The 22,597-nt window shown below is 46.9% G+C and overlaps 1 protein-coding gene across 2 annotated transcripts in view; it reads left to right on the top strand.

Annotated features, from left to right (window-relative positions):
• Positions 1-22,597, top strand: part of numb (NUMB endocytic adaptor protein) — a 36,245-nt gene that overhangs the window by 976 nt on the left and 12,672 nt on the right. The window contains exons 2-4 of one of the 2 annotated variants that reach the window (XM_046367564.1): positions 8,936-8,968; positions 10,192-10,266; positions 17,300-17,440. In XM_046367564.1, coding sequence (XP_046223520.1) covers positions 8,936-8,968; positions 10,192-10,266; positions 17,300-17,440 — 249 coding nt within the window. The remainder of the gene's footprint in view (positions 1-8,935; positions 8,969-10,191; positions 10,267-17,299; positions 17,441-22,597) is intronic. The other variant, XM_046367565.1, reaches the window with a different exon arrangement.

Below are 22,597 nucleotides of genomic sequence, written 5' to 3'. Positions count from 1 at the left end.
TGTAGTCTGGTTCTATAGGTCTGAGGTACTGCTACTCCACCCAGTGTACTGTAGTCTGGTTCTATAGGTCTGAGGTACTGCTACTCCACCCAGTGTACTGTAGTCTGGTTCTATAGGTCTGAGGTACTGCTACTCCACCCAGTGTACTGTAGTCTGGTTCTACAGGTCTGAGGTACTAATGGATGTACTATCCCCTCTGGCCATCTGTTGAACCCAGCTTAACTCACTGAGCCCAGGGGGGACAGCCATGGGGGACAGTCACGGGGAAGACCTGTCACCCAGACAGATGTGTAGCTCACTGAGCCCAGGGGGGACAGTCACGGGGAAGACCTGTCACCCAGACAGATGTGTAGCTCACTGAGCCCAGGGGGGACAGCCATGGGGGACAGGCACGGGGAAGACCTGTCACCCAGACAGATGTGTAGCTCACTGAGCCCAGGGGGGACAGCCATGGGGGACGGGGAAGGTCACCCAGACAGATGTGGGAGCCCAGGGGGACCTGTCACCCAGACAGATGTGTAGCTCACTGAGCCCAGGGGGACAGCCAGGGGGACAGGCACGGGGAAGACCTGTCACCCAGACAGATGTGTAGCTCACTGAGCCCAGGGGGGACAGCCATGGGGTACAGGCACGGGGAAGACCTGTCACCCAGACAGATGTGTAGCTCACTGAGCCCAGGGGGGACAGCCATGGGGGACAGGCACGGGGAAGACCTGTCACCCAGACAGATGTGTAGCTCACTGAGCCCAGGGGGGACAGGCACGGGGGACAGGCACGGGGAAGACCTGTCACCCAGACAGATGGGTAGCTCACTGAGCCCAGGGGGGACAGCCATGGGGGACAAGCACGGGGAAGACCTGTCACCCAGACAGATGTGTAGCTCACTGAGCCCAGGGGGGACAGCCATGGGGGACAGGCACGGGGAAGACCTGTCACCCAGACAGATGTGTAGCTCACTGAGCCCAGGGGGACAGCCATGGGGGACAGGCACGGGAAGACCTGTCACCCAGACAGATGTGTAGCTCACTGAGCCCAGGGGGACAGCCATGGGGGACAGGCACGGGGAAGACCTGTCACCCAGACAGATGTGTAGCTCACTGAGCCCAGGGGGGACAGCCATGGGGGACAGGCACGGGGAAGACCTGTCACCCAGACAGACACACGTGTAGCCTCGCTACTTCCATCTCTCTCTGTAGTTTCCAGAGGAATTAAAGGGACCAGGAGTGTTGGGACAGAAAGGGTGACTCTGTCTAGGAGAGCTGCCCTGCCTCATTTGGGAGAGTTGGAACAGAAAGGGTGACTCTGTCTAGGAGAGCTGCCCTGCCTCTTTTGGGAGGGTGACTCTGTCTAGGGGAGCAGCCCTGCCTCTTTTTGGGAGGGTGACTCTGTCTAGGGGAGCAGCCCTGCCTCTTTTGGGAGGGTGACTCTGTCTAGGAGAGCTGCCCTGCCTCTTTTGGGAGGGTGACTCTGTCTAGGGGAGCAGCCCTGCTTCATTTGGGAGGGTGACTCTGTCTAGGGGAGCAGCCCTGCTTCATTTGGGAGGGTGACTCTGTCTAGGAGAGCTGCCCTGCTTCATTTGGGAGGGTGACTCTGTCTAGGGGAGCAGCCCTGCTTCATTTGGGAGGGTGACTCTGTCTAGGGGAGCAGCCCTGCTTCATTTGGGAGGGTGACTCTGTCTAGGAGAGCAGCCCTGCCTCTTTTTGGGAGGGTGACTCTGTCTAGGGGAGCTGCCCTGCTTCATTTGGGAGGGTGACTCTGTCTAGGGGAGCTGCCCTGCTTCATTTGGGAGGGTAACTCTGTCTAGGAGCGCAGCCCTGCCTCATTTGGGAGGGTAACTCTGACTAGGAGCGCAGCCCTGCCTCATTTGGGAGGCAGACTGCGAACCCTTGTTCTGAGAAGTGAAGACTATTCCGTGTGAGTAATTGCCAGGAAACTGAAGATCTCGTACAACACTTTGTACTACTCCTTTCGCAGAACAGCGCAAACTGGCTCTAACCAGAATAGAGAGAGGAGTGGGAGGCTCCGGTGCACAACTGAGCAAGAGGACAAGTACTTTATTGTCTAGTTTGAGAAACAGACGCCTCACAAGTCCTCAACTGGCAGCTTCATTAAATAGTACCCGCAAAACACCAGTCTCAACCTCAACAGTGAAGAGGCGACTCCGGGATGCTCTCGACCCGCTCCACTACAGCCCTGTCGATGTGAATGGTGGCGTGCCCTGCCCTCTGTTTCCTGCAGTCCACGATAATCTCCTTTTAACCTGCTGACGTTGATGCGGAGGTTCTCCTGGCACCACACTGCCAGGTCTCTGACCTCCTCCCTATAGACTGTCTCATCGTTGTCGGCGATCAGGCTTATCTCCAACAACATGTAATGATGGCGTTGGAGTCGTGCATGGCCAATCAGTCGTTGGTGAACAGGGAGTACAGGAGGGGACTAAGCACGTACCCCTGAGGGGCGCCCATGTTAAGGTTCAGCATGGCGGATGTGGTGTTGCCTACATTCACCACCTGGGGGCCGCCCGTCAGGAAGTCCAGGGTCCAGTTGCGATGGACAGAGAACACCACCGTGGTTTTTAAGAAGGCTCAGCAAAGGCTATTCTTCTTAACCTGTTAGGGACAGAGAACACCACGTGGTTTTTAAGAAGGCTATTCTTCTTAAGGTAGCTCCGATCCGGCGACAGTCGGCTAAGAAACGCTCCTTGTTTTTTTAAGTAGTGTTGTGGCTTAGTCCTGTTTTACATTGCAATCTGCTGGGGGGGTGTAACATCACGATGGAGGCTGCAAACAGGCTAAACAAAATGATCAAGAACGCTGGATCTACCATCGGCACCAAGCAGGACGAACTAGAGCCCGTGCTGGATAAATTGGTCCTCAAAGAGATTAGAATTATGGTGGCAAACACTAGCCAGCCCCTCCACAGTACCTGGAGCATCACAGTGATATATAACCACCACTAGTCACAGTGATATAACCACCACTAGTCACAGTGATATAACCACCACTAGTCACAGTGATATAACCACCACTAGTCACAGTGATATAACCACCACTAGCCACAGTGATATAACCACCACTAGCCACAGTGATATAACCACCACTAGTCACAGTGATATAACCACCACTAGTCACAGTGATACTAGTCACAGTGATATAACCACCACTAGTCACAGTACCTGGAGCATCACAGTGATATAACCACCACTAGTCACAGTGATATAATCACCACTAGTCACAGTGATATAACCACCACTAGTCACAGTGATATAACCACCACTAGTCACAGTGATATAACCACCACTAGTCACAGTGATATAACCACCACTAGTCACAGTGATATAACACACCACTAGTCACAGTGATATAACCACCACTAGTCACAGTGATATAACCACCACTAGTCACAGTGATCACAGTGATATCACAGTGATATAACCACCACTAGTCACAGTGATATAACCACCACTAGTCACAGATATACCACCACATCACAGTGATATAACCACCACTAGTCACAGTGATATAACCATCACTAGTCACAGTGATATAACCACCACTAGTCACAGTGATATAACCACCACTAGTCACAGTGATATAACCACCACTAGTCACAGTGATATAACCACCACTAGTCACAGTGATATAACCACCACTAGTCACAGTGATATAACCACCACTAGTCACAGTGATATAACCACCACTAGTCACAGTGATATAACCACCACTAGTCACAGTGATACTAGTCACAGTGATATAACCACCACTAGTCACAGTGATATAACCACCACTAGTCACAGTACCTGGAGCATCACAGTGATATAACCACCACTAGTCACAGTGATATAACCACCACTAGTCACAGTGATATAACCACCACTAGTCACAGTGATATAACCACCACTAGTCACAGTGATATAAACCACCACTAGTCACAGTGATATAACCACCACTAGTCACAGTGATATAACCACCACTAGTCACAGTGATATAACCACCACTAGTCACAGTGATATAACCACCACTAGTCACAGTGATATAACCACCAGTAGTCACAGTGATATAACCACCACTAGTCACAGTGATATAACCACCACTAGTCACAGTGATATAACCACCACTAGTCACAGTGATATAACCACCACTAGCCACAGTGATAACCACCACTAGTCACAGTGATATAACCACCACTAGTCACAGTGATATAACCACCACTAGTCACAGTGATACTAGTCACAGTGATATAACCACCACTAGTCACAGTGATATAACCACCACTAGTCACAGTGATATAACCACCACTAGTCACAGTGATATAACCACCACTAGTCACAGTGATATAACCACCCAGTCTAGTCACAGTGATATAACCACCACTAGTCACAGTGATATAACCACCACTAGCCACAGTGATATAACCACCACTAGTCACAGTGATATAACCACCACTAGTCACAGTGATATAACCACCACTAGTCACAGTGATACTAGTCACAGTGATATAACCACCACTAGTCACAGTGATATAACCACCACTAGTCACAGTGATATAACCACCACTAGTCACAGTGATATAACCACCACTAGTCACAGTGATATAACCACCACTAGTCAGTCACAGTGATATAACCACCACTAGTCACAGTGATATAACCACCACTAGTCACAGTGATATAACCACCACTAGTCACACCACTAGTCACAGTGATATAACCACCACTATCACAGTGATATAACCACCACTAGTCACAGTGATATAACCACCACTAGTCACAGTGATATAACCACCACTAGTCACAGTGATATAACCACCACTAGTCACAGTGATATAACCACCACTAGTCACAGTGATATAACCACCACTAGTCACAGTGATATAACCACCACTAGTCACAGTGATATAACCACCACTAGTCACAGTGATATAACCACCACTAGTCACAGTGATATAACCACCACTAGTCACAGTGATATAACCACCACTAGTCACAGTGATATAACCACCACTAGTCACAGTGATATAACCACCACTAGTCACAGCGATATAACCACCACTAGTCACACTAGTCACAGTGATATAACCACCACTAGTCACAGTGATACTAGTCACAGTGATATAACCACCACTAGCCACAGTGATATAACCACCACTAGTAACAGTGATATAACCACCACTAGTCACAGTGATATAACCACCACTAGTCACAGTGATATAACCACCACTAGTCACAGTGATATAACCACCACTAGTCACAGTGATATAACCACCACTAGCCACAGTGATATAACCACCACTAGCCACAGTGATATAACCACCACTAGTCACAGTGATATAACCACCACTAGTCACAGTGATATAACCACCACTAGTCACAGAGATATAACCACCACCACTAGTTACAGTGATATAACCACCAGTAGTCACAGTGATATAACCACCACTAGTCACAGTGCCTGGAGCATCACAGTGATATAACCACCACTAGTCACAGTGATATAACCACCACTAGTCACAGTGATATAACCACCACTAGTCACAGCGATATAACCACCACTAGTCACAGTACCACCACCACTAGCCACAGTGATATAACCACCACTAGTCACAGTGATATAACCACCACTAGTCACAGTGATATAACCACCAGTAGTCACAGTGATATAACCACCAGTAGTCACAGTGATATAACCACCACTAGTCACAGTGATATAACCACCACTAGCCACAGTGATATAACCACCACTAGCCACAGTGATATAACCACCACTAGTCACAGTGATATAACCACCACTAGTCACAGTGATATAACCACCACTAGTCACACTAGCATCACAGTGATATAACCACCACTAGTCACAGTGATATAACCACCACTAGTCACAGTGATATAACCACCACTAGTCACAGTGATATAACCACCACTAGTCACAGTGATATAACCACCACTAGTCACAGTGATATAACCACCACTAGTCACAGTGATATAACCACCACTAGTCACAGTGATATAACCACCACTAGTCACAGTGATATAACCACCACTAGTCACAGTGATATAACCACCACTAGTCACAGTGATATAACCACCACTAGTCACAGTGATATAACCACCACTAGTCACAGTGATATAACCACCACTAGTCACAGTGATATAACCACCACTAGTCACAGTGATATAACCACCGCTAGTCACAGTGATATAACCACCGCTAGTCACAGTGATATAACCACCGCTAGTCACAGTGATATAACCACCACTAGTCACAGTGATATAACCACCACTAGTCACAGTGATATAACCACCACTAGTCACAGTACCTGGAGCATCACAGTGATATAACCACCACTAGTCAGTGATATAACCACCACTAGTCAGTGATATAACCACCACTAGTCACAGTGATATAACCACCACTAGTCACAGTGATATAACCACCACTAGTCACAGTGATATAACCACCACTAGTCACAGTGATATAACCACCACTAGTCACAGTGATATAACCACCACTAGTCACAGTGATATAACCACCACTAGTCACAGTGATATAACCACCACTAGTCACAGTACCTGGAGCATCACAGTGATATAACCACCACTAGTCACAGTGATATAACCACCACTAGTCACAGTGATATAACCACCACTAGTCAGTGATATAACCACCACTAGTCAGTGATATAACCACCACTAGTCAGTGATATAACCACCACTAGTCACAGTGATATAACCACCGCTAGTCACAGTGATATAACCACCGCTAGTCACAGTGATATAACCACCACTAGTCACAGTGATATAACCACCACTAGTCACAGTGATATAACCACCACTAGTCACAGTGATATAACCACCACTAGTCACAGTACCTGGAGCATCACAGTGATATAACCACCACTCGCATCCGCTACAAGACCATGGTGCTTGCCTACGGAGCTGTGAGGGGAACGGCACCTCAGTACCTCCAGGCTCTGATCAGGCCCTACACCCAAACAAGGGCACTGCGTTCCTCCACCTCTGGCCTGCTCGCCTCCCTACCACTGAGGAAGTACAGCTCCCGCTCAGCCCAGTCAAAACTGTTCGCTGCCCTGGCCCCCCAATGGTGGAACAAACTCCCTCACGACGCCAGGACAGCGGAGTCAATCACCACCTTCCGGAGACACCTGAAACCCCACCTCTTTAAGGAATACCTAGGATAGGATAAGTAATCCCTCTCACCCCCCTCCCCCCCTAAGTTTTAGATGCACTATTGTTAAGTGACTGTCCCACTGGATGTCATAAGGTGAATGCACCAATTTGTAAGTCGCTCTGGATAAGAGCGTCTGCTAAATGACTTAAATGTAATGTAAATGTAGTCACAGTGATATAACCACCGCTAGTCACAGTGATATAACCCCCGCTAGTCACAGTGATATAACCACCACTAGCCACAGTGATATAACCACCACTAGTCACAGTGATATAACCACCACTAGTCACAGTGATATAACCCCCACTAGTCACAGTGATATAACCACCACTAGTCACAGTGATATAACCACCACTAGTCACAGTGATATAACCACCACTAGTCACAGTGATATAACCACCACTAGTCACAGTGATATAACCACCACTAGTCACAGTGATATAACCACCACTAGTCACAGTGATATAACCACCACTAGTCTCAGTGATATAACCACCACTAGTCAGTGAGATAACCACCACTAGTCACCTCCTCCACAGTACCTGGAGCATCACAGTGCGATGACAGATTTATTTTACTCAGGGCCAAAACAGAACATTTGCGCCGATCCTTCTTACCATGAGGCTTTTTAACACAAACACTTAGACACATCAATGTATATACAAAAAAACTGTGTGTACATGTTTTTTTTATGGTCTATTTACTGATATTGATTGTTGCAGTCACATTTCCCCTCCAGAGGGGATTAATGCAATACTAATCTAATCTATCTTTATATGATCCATGACCAGCATTTCAAAGCACTTCATGGCTACAGAGGTGAGTGCTACGGGGCCATAGTCACTTAGACAGGTTACCTTGGTGTTCTTGGGCACGGGGACTATGGTGGTCTGTTTGTTGGTATTACAGACTCGGACAGGGAGAGGTTGAAACATGACCGTGAAGACGCTTGCCAGCTGTCAGCACATGCTCTGAGTACGCGTGGGTCCTGGTAATCTGTTTTGTGAATATTAACCTGTTAAAGGTCTTACCCACATCGGTTATGGAGAGCGTGATCACACAGTCATCCGGGAACAGCTGGTGCTCTCATGCATGGTTCAGTGTTGCTTGCCTCGAAGCGAGTATAGAAGGCATTTAGTTCGTCTGGTAGGCTCGCGTCACTGTTCAGCTCGCGACTGGGTTCCCCTTTGTAATCCATGATAGTTTTCAAGCCCTGCCACATCTGACGAGCATCAGGTTGCAGTGGGATTTCTTATAAGTGTCAGACTTATTGTCCCGCTCCTTGAAAGCAGCAGCTCTAGCCTTTAGCTCAGTGTAGATGTTGCCTGTAATCCATGGCTTCTGGTTGGGATATGTACGGTCACTGTGGGTATGACTCGAGGCACTTATTAATGAGGCCAGTGACTGTGGTAAACCCAACGCCAATATGAATCCCAGATGATTCACCTACCAATATGATTCACCTTCCAATATGATTCACCTACCAATAGGATTCACCTTACTCCCCTCAAACTGGATCCCTCTATTCCTCCATCTATCACTTCACTCACTCATTCCTAATCAAGCTTCACTCCTCCAACCCCTCCTTCCCCCCATAAACAAAGGCATACACACCTGTCTTCCACCTACACACACACACACCTATACCCTCACCTGGACATTCTAAATGTAGCCATCGGTCATCGGTAACATTGTGCGTCCTTGTCCCCCCCCCCCACCCACCTTCTCCTGTACCAATCCCACAACAGGACAGGAAATTCTTCAAGGGCTTCTTTACTAAAGTAAGTTGTGCTTTTGTGTGTGAAGGCCAAGTGCCTGTCTCTTTCCTTGCCCTTAATATAACCCCCTCACTCTCTGATTATGGCTGACTGTACTACTGGGCCAGGCCACCAGGAACTGTCTGGGACCTCACCAACAAACTACCTGGAGATGAGAGTGTGTGTGTGTGTGTGTGTGTCTCACCAGCTCTTCTTCCATCAGAGAAGGATCAAGACGAGACCTGTGTGAATAAGTTGGCCTGTCCTGTGTGTACCGTCTCGGTGTGTTATTTAACTTCAGGAACTGGTTGGCCTCTGTTTCAGTTGCTTTGTTGTAGTCAACTTTCTTCCTCATTCCAGTCTGGGTACTCACAACACCTACTCATGACTTCCTCATTCCAGTCTGGGTACTCACAACACCTACTCATGACTTCCTCATTCCAGTCTGGGTACTCACAAAACCTACTCATGACTTCCTCATTCCAGTCTGGGTACTCACAAAACCTACTCATGACTTCCTCTCTCTTCCTCATTCCAGTCTGGGTACTCACAAAACCTACTCATGACTTCCTCATTCCAGTCTGGGTACTCACAAAACCTACTCATGACTTCCTCTCTCTTCCTCATTCCAGTCTGGGTACTCACAACACCTACTCATGACTTCCTCATTCCAGTCTGGGTACTCACAAAACCTACTCATGACTTCCTCTCTCTTCCTCATTCCAGTCTGGGTACTCACAACACAACACCTACTCATGACTCTCTCCTAACCTTCCTTTACAATGTTTGACTTTCAGTTGTTTTTCCTCTGTTTCCAGGTTGGGATTTGTGTTTGTGTGCGTGACATATGGGTGTCTCTCATCTCTGTAACTCTCCCGATTTCTTTCTCATCGGTTTGTCTCTTTCTCATCGGTTTGTCTCTTTCTCATCTGTTTGTCTCTTTCTCATCGGTTTGTCTCTTTCTCATCTGTTTCTGTCTCTTTCTCATCTGTTTCTGTCTCTTTCTCATCTCTGTTTCTGTCTCTTTCTCATCTCTGTTTCTGTCTCTTTCTCATCTCTGTTTCTGTCTCTTTCTCATCTCTGTTTCTGTCTCTTTCTCATCTCTGTTTCTGTCTCTTTCTCATCTCTGTTTCTGTCTCTTTCTCATCTCTGTTTCTGTCTCTTTCTCATCTGTTTCTGTCTCTTTCTCATGTCTGTTTCTGTCATCTCTCTGTGGCTGTCATCTCTGTGTGTCTTTTTGTCTGCAGGCAGGGAAGAAGGCAGTGAGAGCGGTGCTATGGGTCTCAGCAGACGGTCTCCGTGTAGTAGATGACAAAACTAAGGTAAGGGATCTCCTGCTATGCGGTCTGAACAGCTAGGTCACACACCCACGTGGCACAGACATAGTGTTTGATTGAAAATCTAATCTGTAGGCCATGCAATTGCGAGAGAAAACAGAGTGATGGCCTCTAATAAAAAGAGGAGGATCCCATCAGCTTTCTATAGGCCTACTTTATTTATTTCTCAACTTTCCTAATATTAAGCACATTGCTTCTCTTTACAATGGGAGTATAGCCTACCTGGCTGCCATGAAAATGAACCGCGGGAAAAGCGTCCTCCAGTCTCTATTTAAGTGCAAAGATGACATGTATTTTTCCCGCTGCCCCTGTCCCGCTGCCCCTGTTTCGAGACAGGCGCATGATAATGGTCCATTCTAAATCCCCCAAAAAATTCACACATAAATAATTTAGTGTATGTAAATACAAGATTAAGTCAAGAATAGTCTGATGGGTGACAATATTAGTAATATTATTCTTATTATATAATATTAGTAAGGCAAGAAGCAATGTATACCTTTTTTTGCAACTTTTTCTAATCATAGTTGCACATCTCATGTCGCCTGGCCTATATGTTTTGTATCACAACTGAAGTGGCCAAATAACGTCTTAAAATTAAGCACATTCATCTGCTTCACAACGGGGGTCGGAAAGTTTTCAGACCCCTTGACTTTTTCCAAATGTTGTTAAGTTACAGCCTTATTATCAAATTGACTAATTGTATTTTTCCTCATCAATCTACACACAGTACCCCATAATGACAAAGCAAAAACTATTTCGTTCGTGAATTTATAATAATAAAAACTGATTTACATAAGTATTCAGACCCTTTACTCAGTACTTTGTTGAAGGACCTTTGGCAGCGATTACAGACTCCAGTCTTCTTGGGTATGATGCTACAAACTTGTCACACCTGTATTTGGGAGTTTCTCCCATTCTTCTCTGCAGACCCTCTCAAGTTCTGTCAGGTTGGATGGGGAGTGTCGCTGCACAGCTATTTTCAGGTTTCTCCAGAGATGTTCGGTCGGGTTCAAGTCCAGGCTCTGGCTAGGTCACTCAAGGACATTCCGAGACTTGTTCCGAAGCCACTGCTGCGTTGTCTTGGCTGTGTGCTTAGGGTCGTTGTCCTGTTGGAAGGTGAACCTTCAACCCAGTCTGAGAACCTGCTCCAGAGCTCTCAGGACTTCATCAAGGATCTCTCTGTACTTTGTTCTGTTCATCTTTCCCTCGATCCTGACTAGTCTCTCAGTCCCTGCTGTTGAAAAATATCCCCACAGCATGATACTGCCACCACCTTGCTTCACAGTAGGGATTATGACAGGTTTCCTCCAGACGTGCCACTTTGCATTCAGGCCAAAGAGTTTAATATTGGTTTCATCAGACCAGAGAATCTTGTTTCTCATGGTCTGAGAGTCCTTTAGGTGCCTTTTGGCAAACTCCAAGTGGGCTGTCATGTGCCTTTTACTGAGGAGTTGTCACGCCCTGGTCATTATATTTTGTGTTTTTGGTATATGTTTGGGTAAGCCAGGGTGTGACATGGGTTTATATGTTGTGTTTTCGTATTGGGGTTTGTAGTAATTGGGATTGTGTATGATTAGGGGTGTGTCTAGTTAGGCTTGGCTGCCTGAGGCGATTCTCAATTGGAGTCAGCTGCTTATCGTTGTCTCTGATTGGGAACCGTATTTAGGTAGCCTGAGTTCGCGTTGTATTTTGTGGGTGTTTGTTCCTGTCTTAGTGTTGTAGTCACCAGATAGGCTGTAATAGGTTTCACGTTTCGTTTGTTGTTTTCATTTACAGTTATTTCATGTACCGCTATTATCTTCATTAAAGTCATGAGTAACCTACACGCTGCATTTCGGTCTGACTCTCTTCATACAACAGACAAACGACGTTACAGGAGTGGCTTCCGTTTGGCCACTCTACCATAAAGTCCTGATTGGTGGAGTGCTGCAGAGATGTTTGTCTTTCTGAAATGTTCTCCCATCTCCACAGAGGAACTTTGGAGCTCTGTCAGAGTGACCATGGGGGTTCTTGGTCACCTCCCTGACCAAGGCCCTTCTCTCCCGATTACTCAGTTTGGCCGGGCAGCCAACTCCGGTCAGCCAGCTATAAGAAGAGTCTTTGTGGTTCCAAACTTCTTCCACTTAAGAATGATTGAGGCCACTGTTTTCTTGGGGACCTTCGATGCTGCAGACATTTTTTGGTACCTTACCCCAGATCTGTGCCTCTACGCAACCCTGTCTCGGAGCTCTACGGACAATTCCTTCGACCTCATGGCTTTGTTTTTGCTCTGACATGCACTGTCACCTGGGTTTATAGCCCGGTGACCTTATAGACAGGTGTGTGCCTTTCCAAATCATGTCCAATCAATTGAATTTACCACAGGTGGACTCCAGTCAAGTTGTAGAAACATCAAGGATAATCAATGAAAACAGGATGCACCTCCTAGTCTCATAGCTCACTTTAGAGCCTCAAATCAAAGGGTCTGAATAATTCTGTTTTATTTTGAATACATCTATAAATCTATAAACCTTTATTATGGGTTATTGTGTGTAGATTGAGGATTTTTTTAAATTTCATTTTACAATAAGGCTGTAACGTTGGAAAAGGTCAAGGGGTCTGAATACTTTCCGAATGTTAGCGTGTTCAAGTTTGGGGAAGATAATTTTCACCATAAAAATGCACCTTTTTATAATAAAAGCATTAAATGCATAATTGCATTTGTGGTCACTTTTGAGAATGGAGTGTTTTCCTGCTATTGGAACATATGCACTTATACCCTACTTCCTTGTGCGCATTTCTGCGTTCATAATGTGAAGAAACAGTCAACTAGTTTATCAGCATTTTAACCTAAACGTTCTGAACCGTTGCGTCAGCTAGTGGTTTTATTAATTTATTTTTGTATTCTAGTGGTTGTATTAATTTGAGATCTATCGCATCCCACAACTGTCCCAGACTAATGTTTGGAATATGTATTTCTCGCACAGAATAGAATGGGTCAAGTTATGTACTATGGGGGATAGTAGATTGCCATAGGCTAGTGTTTTTGCTGTTCGTTAGGCCTACTCATCCAGTTGGCTGACGAAAAGTAAATGTGGACAGTTCTTCCAATAGCTTCAATATGCACCTCGGAATTGGATGAGGATGGGCACAGTTGCGTCCCTGATGTGTTTGTCTTCACTTGTAGCCTGTGAGAATGATCAGATTACGTGATTGAGAGCCGAGTGAGACGAGAGGTGCTTCGGAGCAGGCAGCACTCAGGTAGAAGGGTACAGTGACCACTGGCCCAGGAAAAGGCATGGATTTTTTTAGGGTGCATTACAGCCACACAAAGGGGATGCCGCCGGGAAATTTGCGGCATTATCAAGTGAAATACAGCCTGCGCAAAAAAAACAAAGCAGAGCTCACTTTCACGCGACTTTTTTCAAATCATAATTAGTCTCATCGTTGAGCCGCAGAATGCAAACATATAGCCCAATGGAAATTTGCGGCATTATCAAGTGCTTGTCAAATTATGAGTGAGAGACTGATGAAGTGTGTACAGCCTGCGCAAAAAAAACAAAGCAGAGCTCATGCGTTTCACGCGACTTTTTTCAAATCATAATTAGTCTCATCGTTGAGCCGTAGAATGTATTAAAAATCCAAACATATAGCCCAATGTCTATAGAACAACTAAAGTTACATGAATTAATAACTCTAAATGAAGCATATAGGAGTACCGAACCAATCAACACAGAATAGCCCCATGTGCACACTCCCTCAAATCATACTATAATATAAAATAATGCCACGGAATTCTAAGCAAATGTTGTCTGCTAAATGAACTAGTGTAGCCCACAGCCATATGGCACAGCCAGATCAGGCCCTAACATAAGGACAACTAAATGAACTAGTGACAGGACCTAACATGAGGACAGCCATGAGGACAGGACCTAACATGAGGACAGCCAGATAACATGAGGACAGGCCTAACAGGATAAGGACAGGACCTAACAAACAGACAACTAAATGAACTAGGACCCTAACATGAGGACAGGTAGCCTAACATGAGGACAGGACCCTAACATGAGGACAGGACCCTAACATGAGGACAGCCATTTGGACCCTAACACAGCCAGATCAGGACCTAACATGAGGACAGGACCTAACATGAGGACAGGACCTAACATGAGGACAGGACCTAACATGAGGACAGGACCTAACATGAGGACAGGACCTAACATGAGGACAGGACCTAACATGAGGACCCTAACATGAGGACCCTAACATGAGGACAGGATAAAGGACAGGACCCTAACATAAGGACAGGACCTAACATGAACAGGACCTAACATGAGGACAGGACCCTAACATAACATGAGGACAGGACCTAACATGAGGACAGGACCTAACATGAGGACAGGACCTAACATGAGGACAGGACCTAACATGAGGACAGGACCTAACATGAGGACAGGACCTAACATGAGGACAGGACCTAACATGAGGACAGGACCTAACATGAGGACAGGACCTAACATGAGGACAGGACCTAACATGAGGACAGGACCTAACATGAGGACAGGACCTAACATGAGGACAGGACCTAACATGAGGACAGGACCCTAACATGAGGACAGGACCCTAACATGAGGACAGGACCCTAACATGAGGACAGGACCCTAACATGAGGACAGGACCCTAACATGAGGACAGGACCCTAACATGAGGACAGGACCCTAACATGAGGACAGGACCCTAACATGAGGACAGGACCCTAACATGAGGACAGGACCCTAACATGAGGACAGGACCCTAACATGAGGACAGGACCCTAACATGAGGACAACTCAGAGTATGTTATTCTGTTCTTCTGAAATACTCTACATTTTCTTCATATCATGTTTCTTTAGACATTCGGGGCGGCAGGGTAGCCTAGTGGTTAGTGTGTTGGACTAGTTGGATTAGTAACCGGAGCTGACAAGGTACCAGTCTGTCGTTCTGCCCCTGAACCGGCAGTTAACCCACTGTTCCTAGGCCGTCATTGAAAATAAGAATTTGTTCTTAACTGACTTGCCTGGTTAAATAAAGGTAAAATAAAAATAAAGACCTGTCTAAAATAAATAATGGATTTATTGTGAGGTGTAGGATATATTATATGGATTTATTGTGATGGTGTAGGATATATTACATGGATTTATTGTGAAGGTGTAGACTATATTACATGGATTTATTGTGAAGGTGTAGGATATATTACATGGATTTATTGTGATGGTGTAGACTATATTACATGGATTTATTGTGATGGTGTAGACTATATTACATGGATTTATTGTGATGGTGTAGACTATATTACATGGATTTATTGTGAAGGTGTAGGATATATTACATGGATTTATTGTGAAGGTGTAGACTATATTACATGGATTTATTGTGAAGGTGTAGACTATATTACATGGATTTATTGTGAAGGTGTAGACTATATTACATGGATTTATTGTGAAGGTGTAGGATATATTACATGGATTTATTAAGACTTGTTAAAAATGTAGATGTTCCAAAGGTCTGGAAGCCATCAGATTCCAAATGTGTTTATGTTAATTAAAAGTTCTGGAAGCCAGGAGATTCTAAATGTGTTTATGTTAATTAAAAGTTCTGGAAGCCAGTAGATTCTAAATGTGTTGATGTTAATTCAAAGGTCAGGAAGCCAGGAGATTCTAAATGTGTTGATGTTAATTCAAAGGTCTGGAAGCCAGGAGATTCTAAATGTGTTTATGTTAAAGACTAAAATTCGTGACCGCCACAACGTGTTAAACCTCAGCCAGAGGAAATGCTTTGTGGAAGTTTGGCTTTCTCAAAAGAGGAAATTCTTTCACCCCCATTGACTTGCAAAAGTTTCACTTTAAAAAAAACAAAATAACTTATGGACTAGTAACGTTTTGGTCGACCCAAACGTTCCTCTTTTTTTGTAGCTGGTTATATACTCCAGTACACCTGCTATAGAAAAGTCATTGATGGACCATGAGCACGGCACGTTCCCTATTCAACTGTGGGATCTGCTGCCACCTGCTGGATGAAACCAATATTACACTGAGACTTATTGTGTCAAGCCAGAAGCATTAGGAAGTAACTAACACATCCTTAATTGTGTCCATACACCCTGCTGATACTTGTGTCCATACACCCTGCTGATACTTGTGTCCATACACCCTGCTGATACTTGTGTCCATACACCCTGCTGATACTTGTGTCCATACACCCTGCTGATACTTGTGTCCATACACCCTGCTGATACTTGTGTCCATACACCCTGCTGATACTTGTGTCCATACACCCTGCTGATACTTGTGTCCATACACCCTGCTGATACTTGTGTCCATACACCCTGCTGATACTTGTGTCATCACTCACATGTACTTTCAATGTAAAGGAACGTAGATAGGACATCTGGACAGGATGTGTTTGATCATGTTGTAATGACAGTCAGGGTAGTGTGTCCTCTCTGTAAAACCGGACGTTTCTTCACTAGGAACCAGACACAACGGAACCGTTGTTGCAATGGGGTGATGTTGTAATGGGGTGATGTTGTAATGGGATGATGTTGTAATGGGATGATGTTGTAATGGGATGATGTTGTAATGTGGTGATGGGATGATGTTGTAATGTGATGATGTTGTAATGTGGTGATGTTGTAATGGGATGATGTTGTAATGGGATGATGTTGTAATGGGATGATGTTGTAATGGGATGATGTTGTAATGGGATGATGTTGTAATGGGATGATGTTGTAATGGGATGATGTTGTAATGGGGTGATGTTGTAATGTGGTGATGGGATGATGTTGTAATGGGATGATGTTGTAATGGGATGATGTTGTAATGTGGTGATGGGATGATGTTGTAATGTGATGATGTTGGGATGTGGTGATGTTGGGATGTGGTGATGTTGTTGGGATGTGGTGATGTTGTAGTAATGTGGTGGTGATGTTGTAATGTGGTGATGTGGTGTTGTAGTGGTGATGTTGTAATGTGATAATGTTGTAATGATAATGTCTCTGTAGGACCTGATCCTAGACCAGACAATAGAGAAAGTATCGTTCTGCGCTCCAGACAGGAACTTTGAGAGAGCGTTCTCCTACATCTGTAGAGATGGAACGACGAGACGCTGGATCTGCCACTGCTTCATGGCTATCAAGGACTCGGTAAGACCCTAACCTGTTACTCTAACCTGTTAACCTCACCCCTAAACCAGACCCTAACCTGTTACCCTAACCCCTAAACTAGACCCTAACCTAACCCCTAAACCAGACCCTAACCTGTTACCCTAACCCCTGAACCAGACCCTAACCTGTTACCCTAACCCCTGAACCAGACCCTAACCTGTTACCCTAAACCCCTAAACCCCTAAACCAGACCCTAACCTGTTACTCTAACCTGTTAACCTCACCCCTAAACCAGACCCTAACCTGTTACCCTCACCCCTAAACCAGACCCTAACCTGTTACCCTCACCCCTAAACCAGACCCTCACCCCTAAACCAGACCCTAACCTGTTACCCTAACCCCTAAACTAGACCCTAACCTGTTACCCTAAACACCTAAACCCCTAAACCAGACCCTAACCTGTTACTCTAACCTGTTAACCTCACCCCTAAACCAGACCCTAACCTGTTACCCTAACCCCTAAACTAGACCCTAACCTAACCCCTAAACCAGATCCTAACCGGTTACCCTAACACCTAAACCAGACCCTAACCTGTTAACCTAACCCCTAAACCAGATCCTAACCGGTTACCCTAACACCTAAACCAGATCCTAACCGGTTACCCTAACACCTAAACCAGATCCTAACCTGTTACCCTCACCCCTAAACCAGACCCTAACCTGTTACCCTCACCCCTAAACCAGACCCTCACCCCTAAACCAGACCCTAACCTGTTACCCTAACCCCTAAACTAGACCCTAACCTGTTACCCTAAACCCCTACCTAAACCCCTAAACCAGACCCTAACCTGTTACTCTAACCTGTTACCCTCACCCCTAAACCAGACCCTCACCCCTAAACCAGACCCTAACCTGTTACCCTCACCCCTAAACCAGACCCTAACCTGTTACCCTCACCCCTAAACCAGGCCCTAACCTGTTACCCTCACCCCTAAACCAGGCCCTAACCTGTTACCCTAAACCAGACCCTAACCTGTTACCCTCACCCCTAAACCAGACCCTAACCTGTTACCCTCACCCCTAAACCAGACCCTAACCTGTTACCCTAACCCCTAAACCAGACCCTCACCCCTAACCCAGGCCCTAACCTGTTACCCTAACCCCTAAACCAGACCCTCACCCCCTAACCCAGGCCCTGACCTGTTACCCTAACCACAAAACCAGACCCTATCCTGTTATCCTAACCCCTAAACCAGACCCTCACCCCTAAACCAGAACCTAACCTGTTACGCTAACCCCTAAACCAGACCCTCACCCCTAAACCAGAACCTAACCTGTTACCCTAACCCTTAAACCAGACCCTAGCCTGTTACCCTAACCCCTAAATCAGACCTTAACCTGTTACCCTAAACCCCACCTCCTAACCCCTAAACCAGCCCATAACCCTTACCCTAAACCCCACCTCCTAACCCCTAACCCCTAAACCAGCCCATAACACTTACCCTAAACCCCACCCCTAACCCCTAAACCAGCCCATAACCCTTACCCTAAACCCCACCCCTAACCCCTAAACCAGCCCATAACCCTTACCCTAAACCCCACCCTAACCCCTAAACCAGCCCATAACCCTTATCCTAAACCCCAGCCCATAACCCTTACCCTAAACCCCACCCCTAACCCCTAAACCAGCCCATAACCCTTACCCTAAACCCCACCCCTAACCCCTAAACCAGCCCATAACCCTTACCCTAAACCCCACCCCTAACCCCTAAACCAGACCCTCACCCCTAAACCAGACCCTAACCTGTTACCCTAACCCCTAAACCAGACCCTCACCCCTAACCCAGGCCCTAACCTGTTACCCTAACACCTAAACCAGATCCTAACCTGTTACCCTAACCCCTAAACCAGACCCTCACCCCTAAACCAGACCCTAACCTGTTACCCTCACCCCTAAACCAGACCCTAACCTGTTACCCTCACCCCTAAACCAGACGCTAACCTGTTACCCTCACCCCTAAACCAGACGCTAACCTGTTACCCTCATCCCTAAACCAGACCCTAACCTGTTACCCTCACCCCTAAACCAGACCCTGACCTGTTACGCTCACCCTAAACCCGACCCTACCCTGTTACCCTCACCCCAAAACCAAACCCTAACCTGTTACCCTCACCCCTAAACCAGACCCTAACCTGTTACCCTAACCCCTAAACCAGACCCTCACCCCTAACCCAGGCCCTAACCTGTTAACCTAACCACAAAACCAGACCCTAACCCCTAAACCAGACCCTAACCTCTTACCCTAACCCCTAAACCAGACCCTAACCTGTTACCCTCACCCCTAAACCAGACCCTAACCTGTTACCCTAACACCTAAACCAGATCCTAACCTGTTACCCTAACCCCTAAACCAGACCCTCACCCCTAAACCAGACCCTAACCTGTTACCCTCACCCCTAAACCAGACACTAACCTGTTACCCTCACCCCTAAACCAGACGCTAACCTGTTACCCTCATCCCTAAACCAGACCCTAACCTGTTACCCTCACCCCTAAACCAGACCCTAACCTGTTACCCTCACCCCTAAACCAGACCCTAACCTGTTACCCTCACCCCTAAACCAGACCCTAACCTGTTACCCTCACCCCTAAACCAGACCCTAACCTGTTACCCTCACCCCTAAACCAGACCCTAACCTGTTACCCTCACCCCTAAACCAGACCCTAACCTGTTACCCTCACCCCTAAACCAGACCCTAACCTGTTACCCTAACCACAAAACCAGACCCTCACCCCTAAACCAGACCCTCACCCCAAAACCAGACCCTGACCTGTTACCCTAACCACAAAACCAGACCCTCACCCCTAAACCAGACCCTAACCTGTTACCCTAACCCCTAAACCAGACCCTCACCCCAAAACCAAACCCTAACCTGTTACCCTAACCCCTAAACCAGACCCTCGCCCCTAACCCCAGGCCCTAACCTGTTACCCTAACCCCTAAACCAGACCCTCTCCCCTAACCCAGGCCCTAACCTGTTACCCTAACCACAAAACCAGACCCTATCCTGTTATCCTAACCCCTAAACCAGACCCTCACCCCTAAACCAGAACCTAACCTGTTACGCTAACCCCTAAACCAGACCCTAACCTGTTACCCTAACCCCTAAACCAGACCCTGACCCCTAACCCCAGGCCCTAACCTGTTACCCTAACCCCTAAACCAGACCCTCTCCCCTAACCCAGGCCCTAACCTGTTACCCTCACCCCTAAACCAGAACCTAACCTGTTACCCTAACCCTTAAACCAGACCCTAGCCTGTTACCCTAAACCCCACCTCCTAACCCCTAAACCAGCCCATAACCCTTACCCTAAACCCCACCTCCTAACCCCTAAACCAGCCCATAACCCTTACCCTAAACCCCACCCCCTAACCCCTAAACCAGCCCATAACCCTTACCCTAAACCCCACCTCCTAACCCCAAAACCAGACCCTCACGCCTAACCCAGGCCCTAACCTGTTACCCTAACCACAAAACCAGACCCTAACCCCTAAACCAGACCCTAACCTCTTACCCTAACCCCTAAACCAGGCCCTAACCTGTTACCCTCACCCCTAAACCAGACCCTAACCTGTTACCCTAACACCTAAACCAGATCCTAACCTGTTACCCTAACCCCTAAACCAGACCCTCACCCCTAACCCAGGCCCTAACCTGTTACCCTCACCCCAAAACCAGACCCTAACCTGTTACCCTAACCCCTAAACCAGACCCTCACCCCTAACCCAGGCCCTAACCTGTTACCCTAACCACAAAACCAGACCCTAACCCCTAAACCAGACCCTAACCTCTTACCCTAACCCCTAAACCAGGCCCTAACCTGTTACCCTCACCCCTAAACCAGACCCTAACCTGTTACCCTAACACCTAAACCAGATCCTAACCTGTTACCCTAACCCCTAAACCAGACCCTCACCCCTAAACCAGACCCTAACCTGTTACCCTCACCCCTAAACCAGACCCTAACCTGTTACCCTCACCCCTAAACCAGACCCTAACCTGTTACCCTCACCCCTAAACCAGACCCTAACCTGTTACCCTCACCCCTAAACCAGACCCTAACCTGTTACCCTAACACCTAAACCAGATCCTAACCTGTTACCCTAACCCCTAAACCAGACCCTCACCCCTAAACCAGACCCTAACCTGTTACCCTCACCCCTAAACCAGACCCTAACCTGTTACCCTCACCCCAAAACCAGACCCTAACCTGTTACCCTAACCCCTAAACCAGACCCTCACCCCTAACCCAGGCCCTAACCTGTTACCCTCACCCCAAAACCAGACCCTAACCTGTTACCCTAACCCCTAAACCAGACCCTCACCCCTGACCCAGGCCCTAACCTGTTACCCTAACCACAAAACCAGACCCTAATCCTAAACCAGACCCTAACTTCTTACCCTAACCCCTAAACCAGGCCCTAACCTGTTACCCTCACCCCTAAACCAGACCCTAACCTGTTACCCTAACACCTAAACCAGATCCTAACCTGTTACCCTAACCCCTAAACCAGACCCTCACCCCTAAACCAGACCCTAACCTGTTACCCTCACCCCTAAACCAGACCCTAACCTGTTACCCTCACCCCTAAACCAGACCCTAACCTGTTACCCTCACCCCTAAACCAGACCCTAACCTGTTACCCTCACCCCTAAACCAGACCCTAACCTGTTACCCTCACCCCTAAACCAGACCCTAACCTGTTACCCTCACCCCAAAACCAGACCCTAACCTGTTACCCTCACCCCAAAACCAAACCCTAACCTGTTACCCTCACCCCTAAACCAGACCCTCGCCCCTAAACCAGGCCCTAACCTGTTACCCTCACCCCTAAACCAGACCCTAACCTGTTACCCTCACCCCTAAACCAGACCCTAACCTGTTACCCTCACCCCTAAACCAGACCCTAACCTGTTACCCTAACTACTAAACCAGACCCTAACCTGTTACCCTCACCCCTAAACCATACCCTAACCTGTTACCCTAACCCCTAAACCAGACCCTCTCCCCTAACCCAGGCCCTAACCTGTTACCCTAACCACAAAACCAGACCCTATCCTGTTATCCTAACCCCTAAACCAGACCCTCACCCCTAAACCAGAACCTAACCTGTTACGCTAACCCCTAAACCA

This window comes from Oncorhynchus gorbuscha, linkage group LG10 (genome assembly GCF_021184085.1).
Source record: "Oncorhynchus gorbuscha isolate QuinsamMale2020 ecotype Even-year linkage group LG10, OgorEven_v1.0, whole genome shotgun sequence".
Taxonomy (NCBI): Eukaryota; Metazoa; Chordata; class Actinopteri; order Salmoniformes; family Salmonidae; genus Oncorhynchus; species Oncorhynchus gorbuscha.
This window is presented reverse-complemented; position numbering and strand designations above follow the sequence as displayed.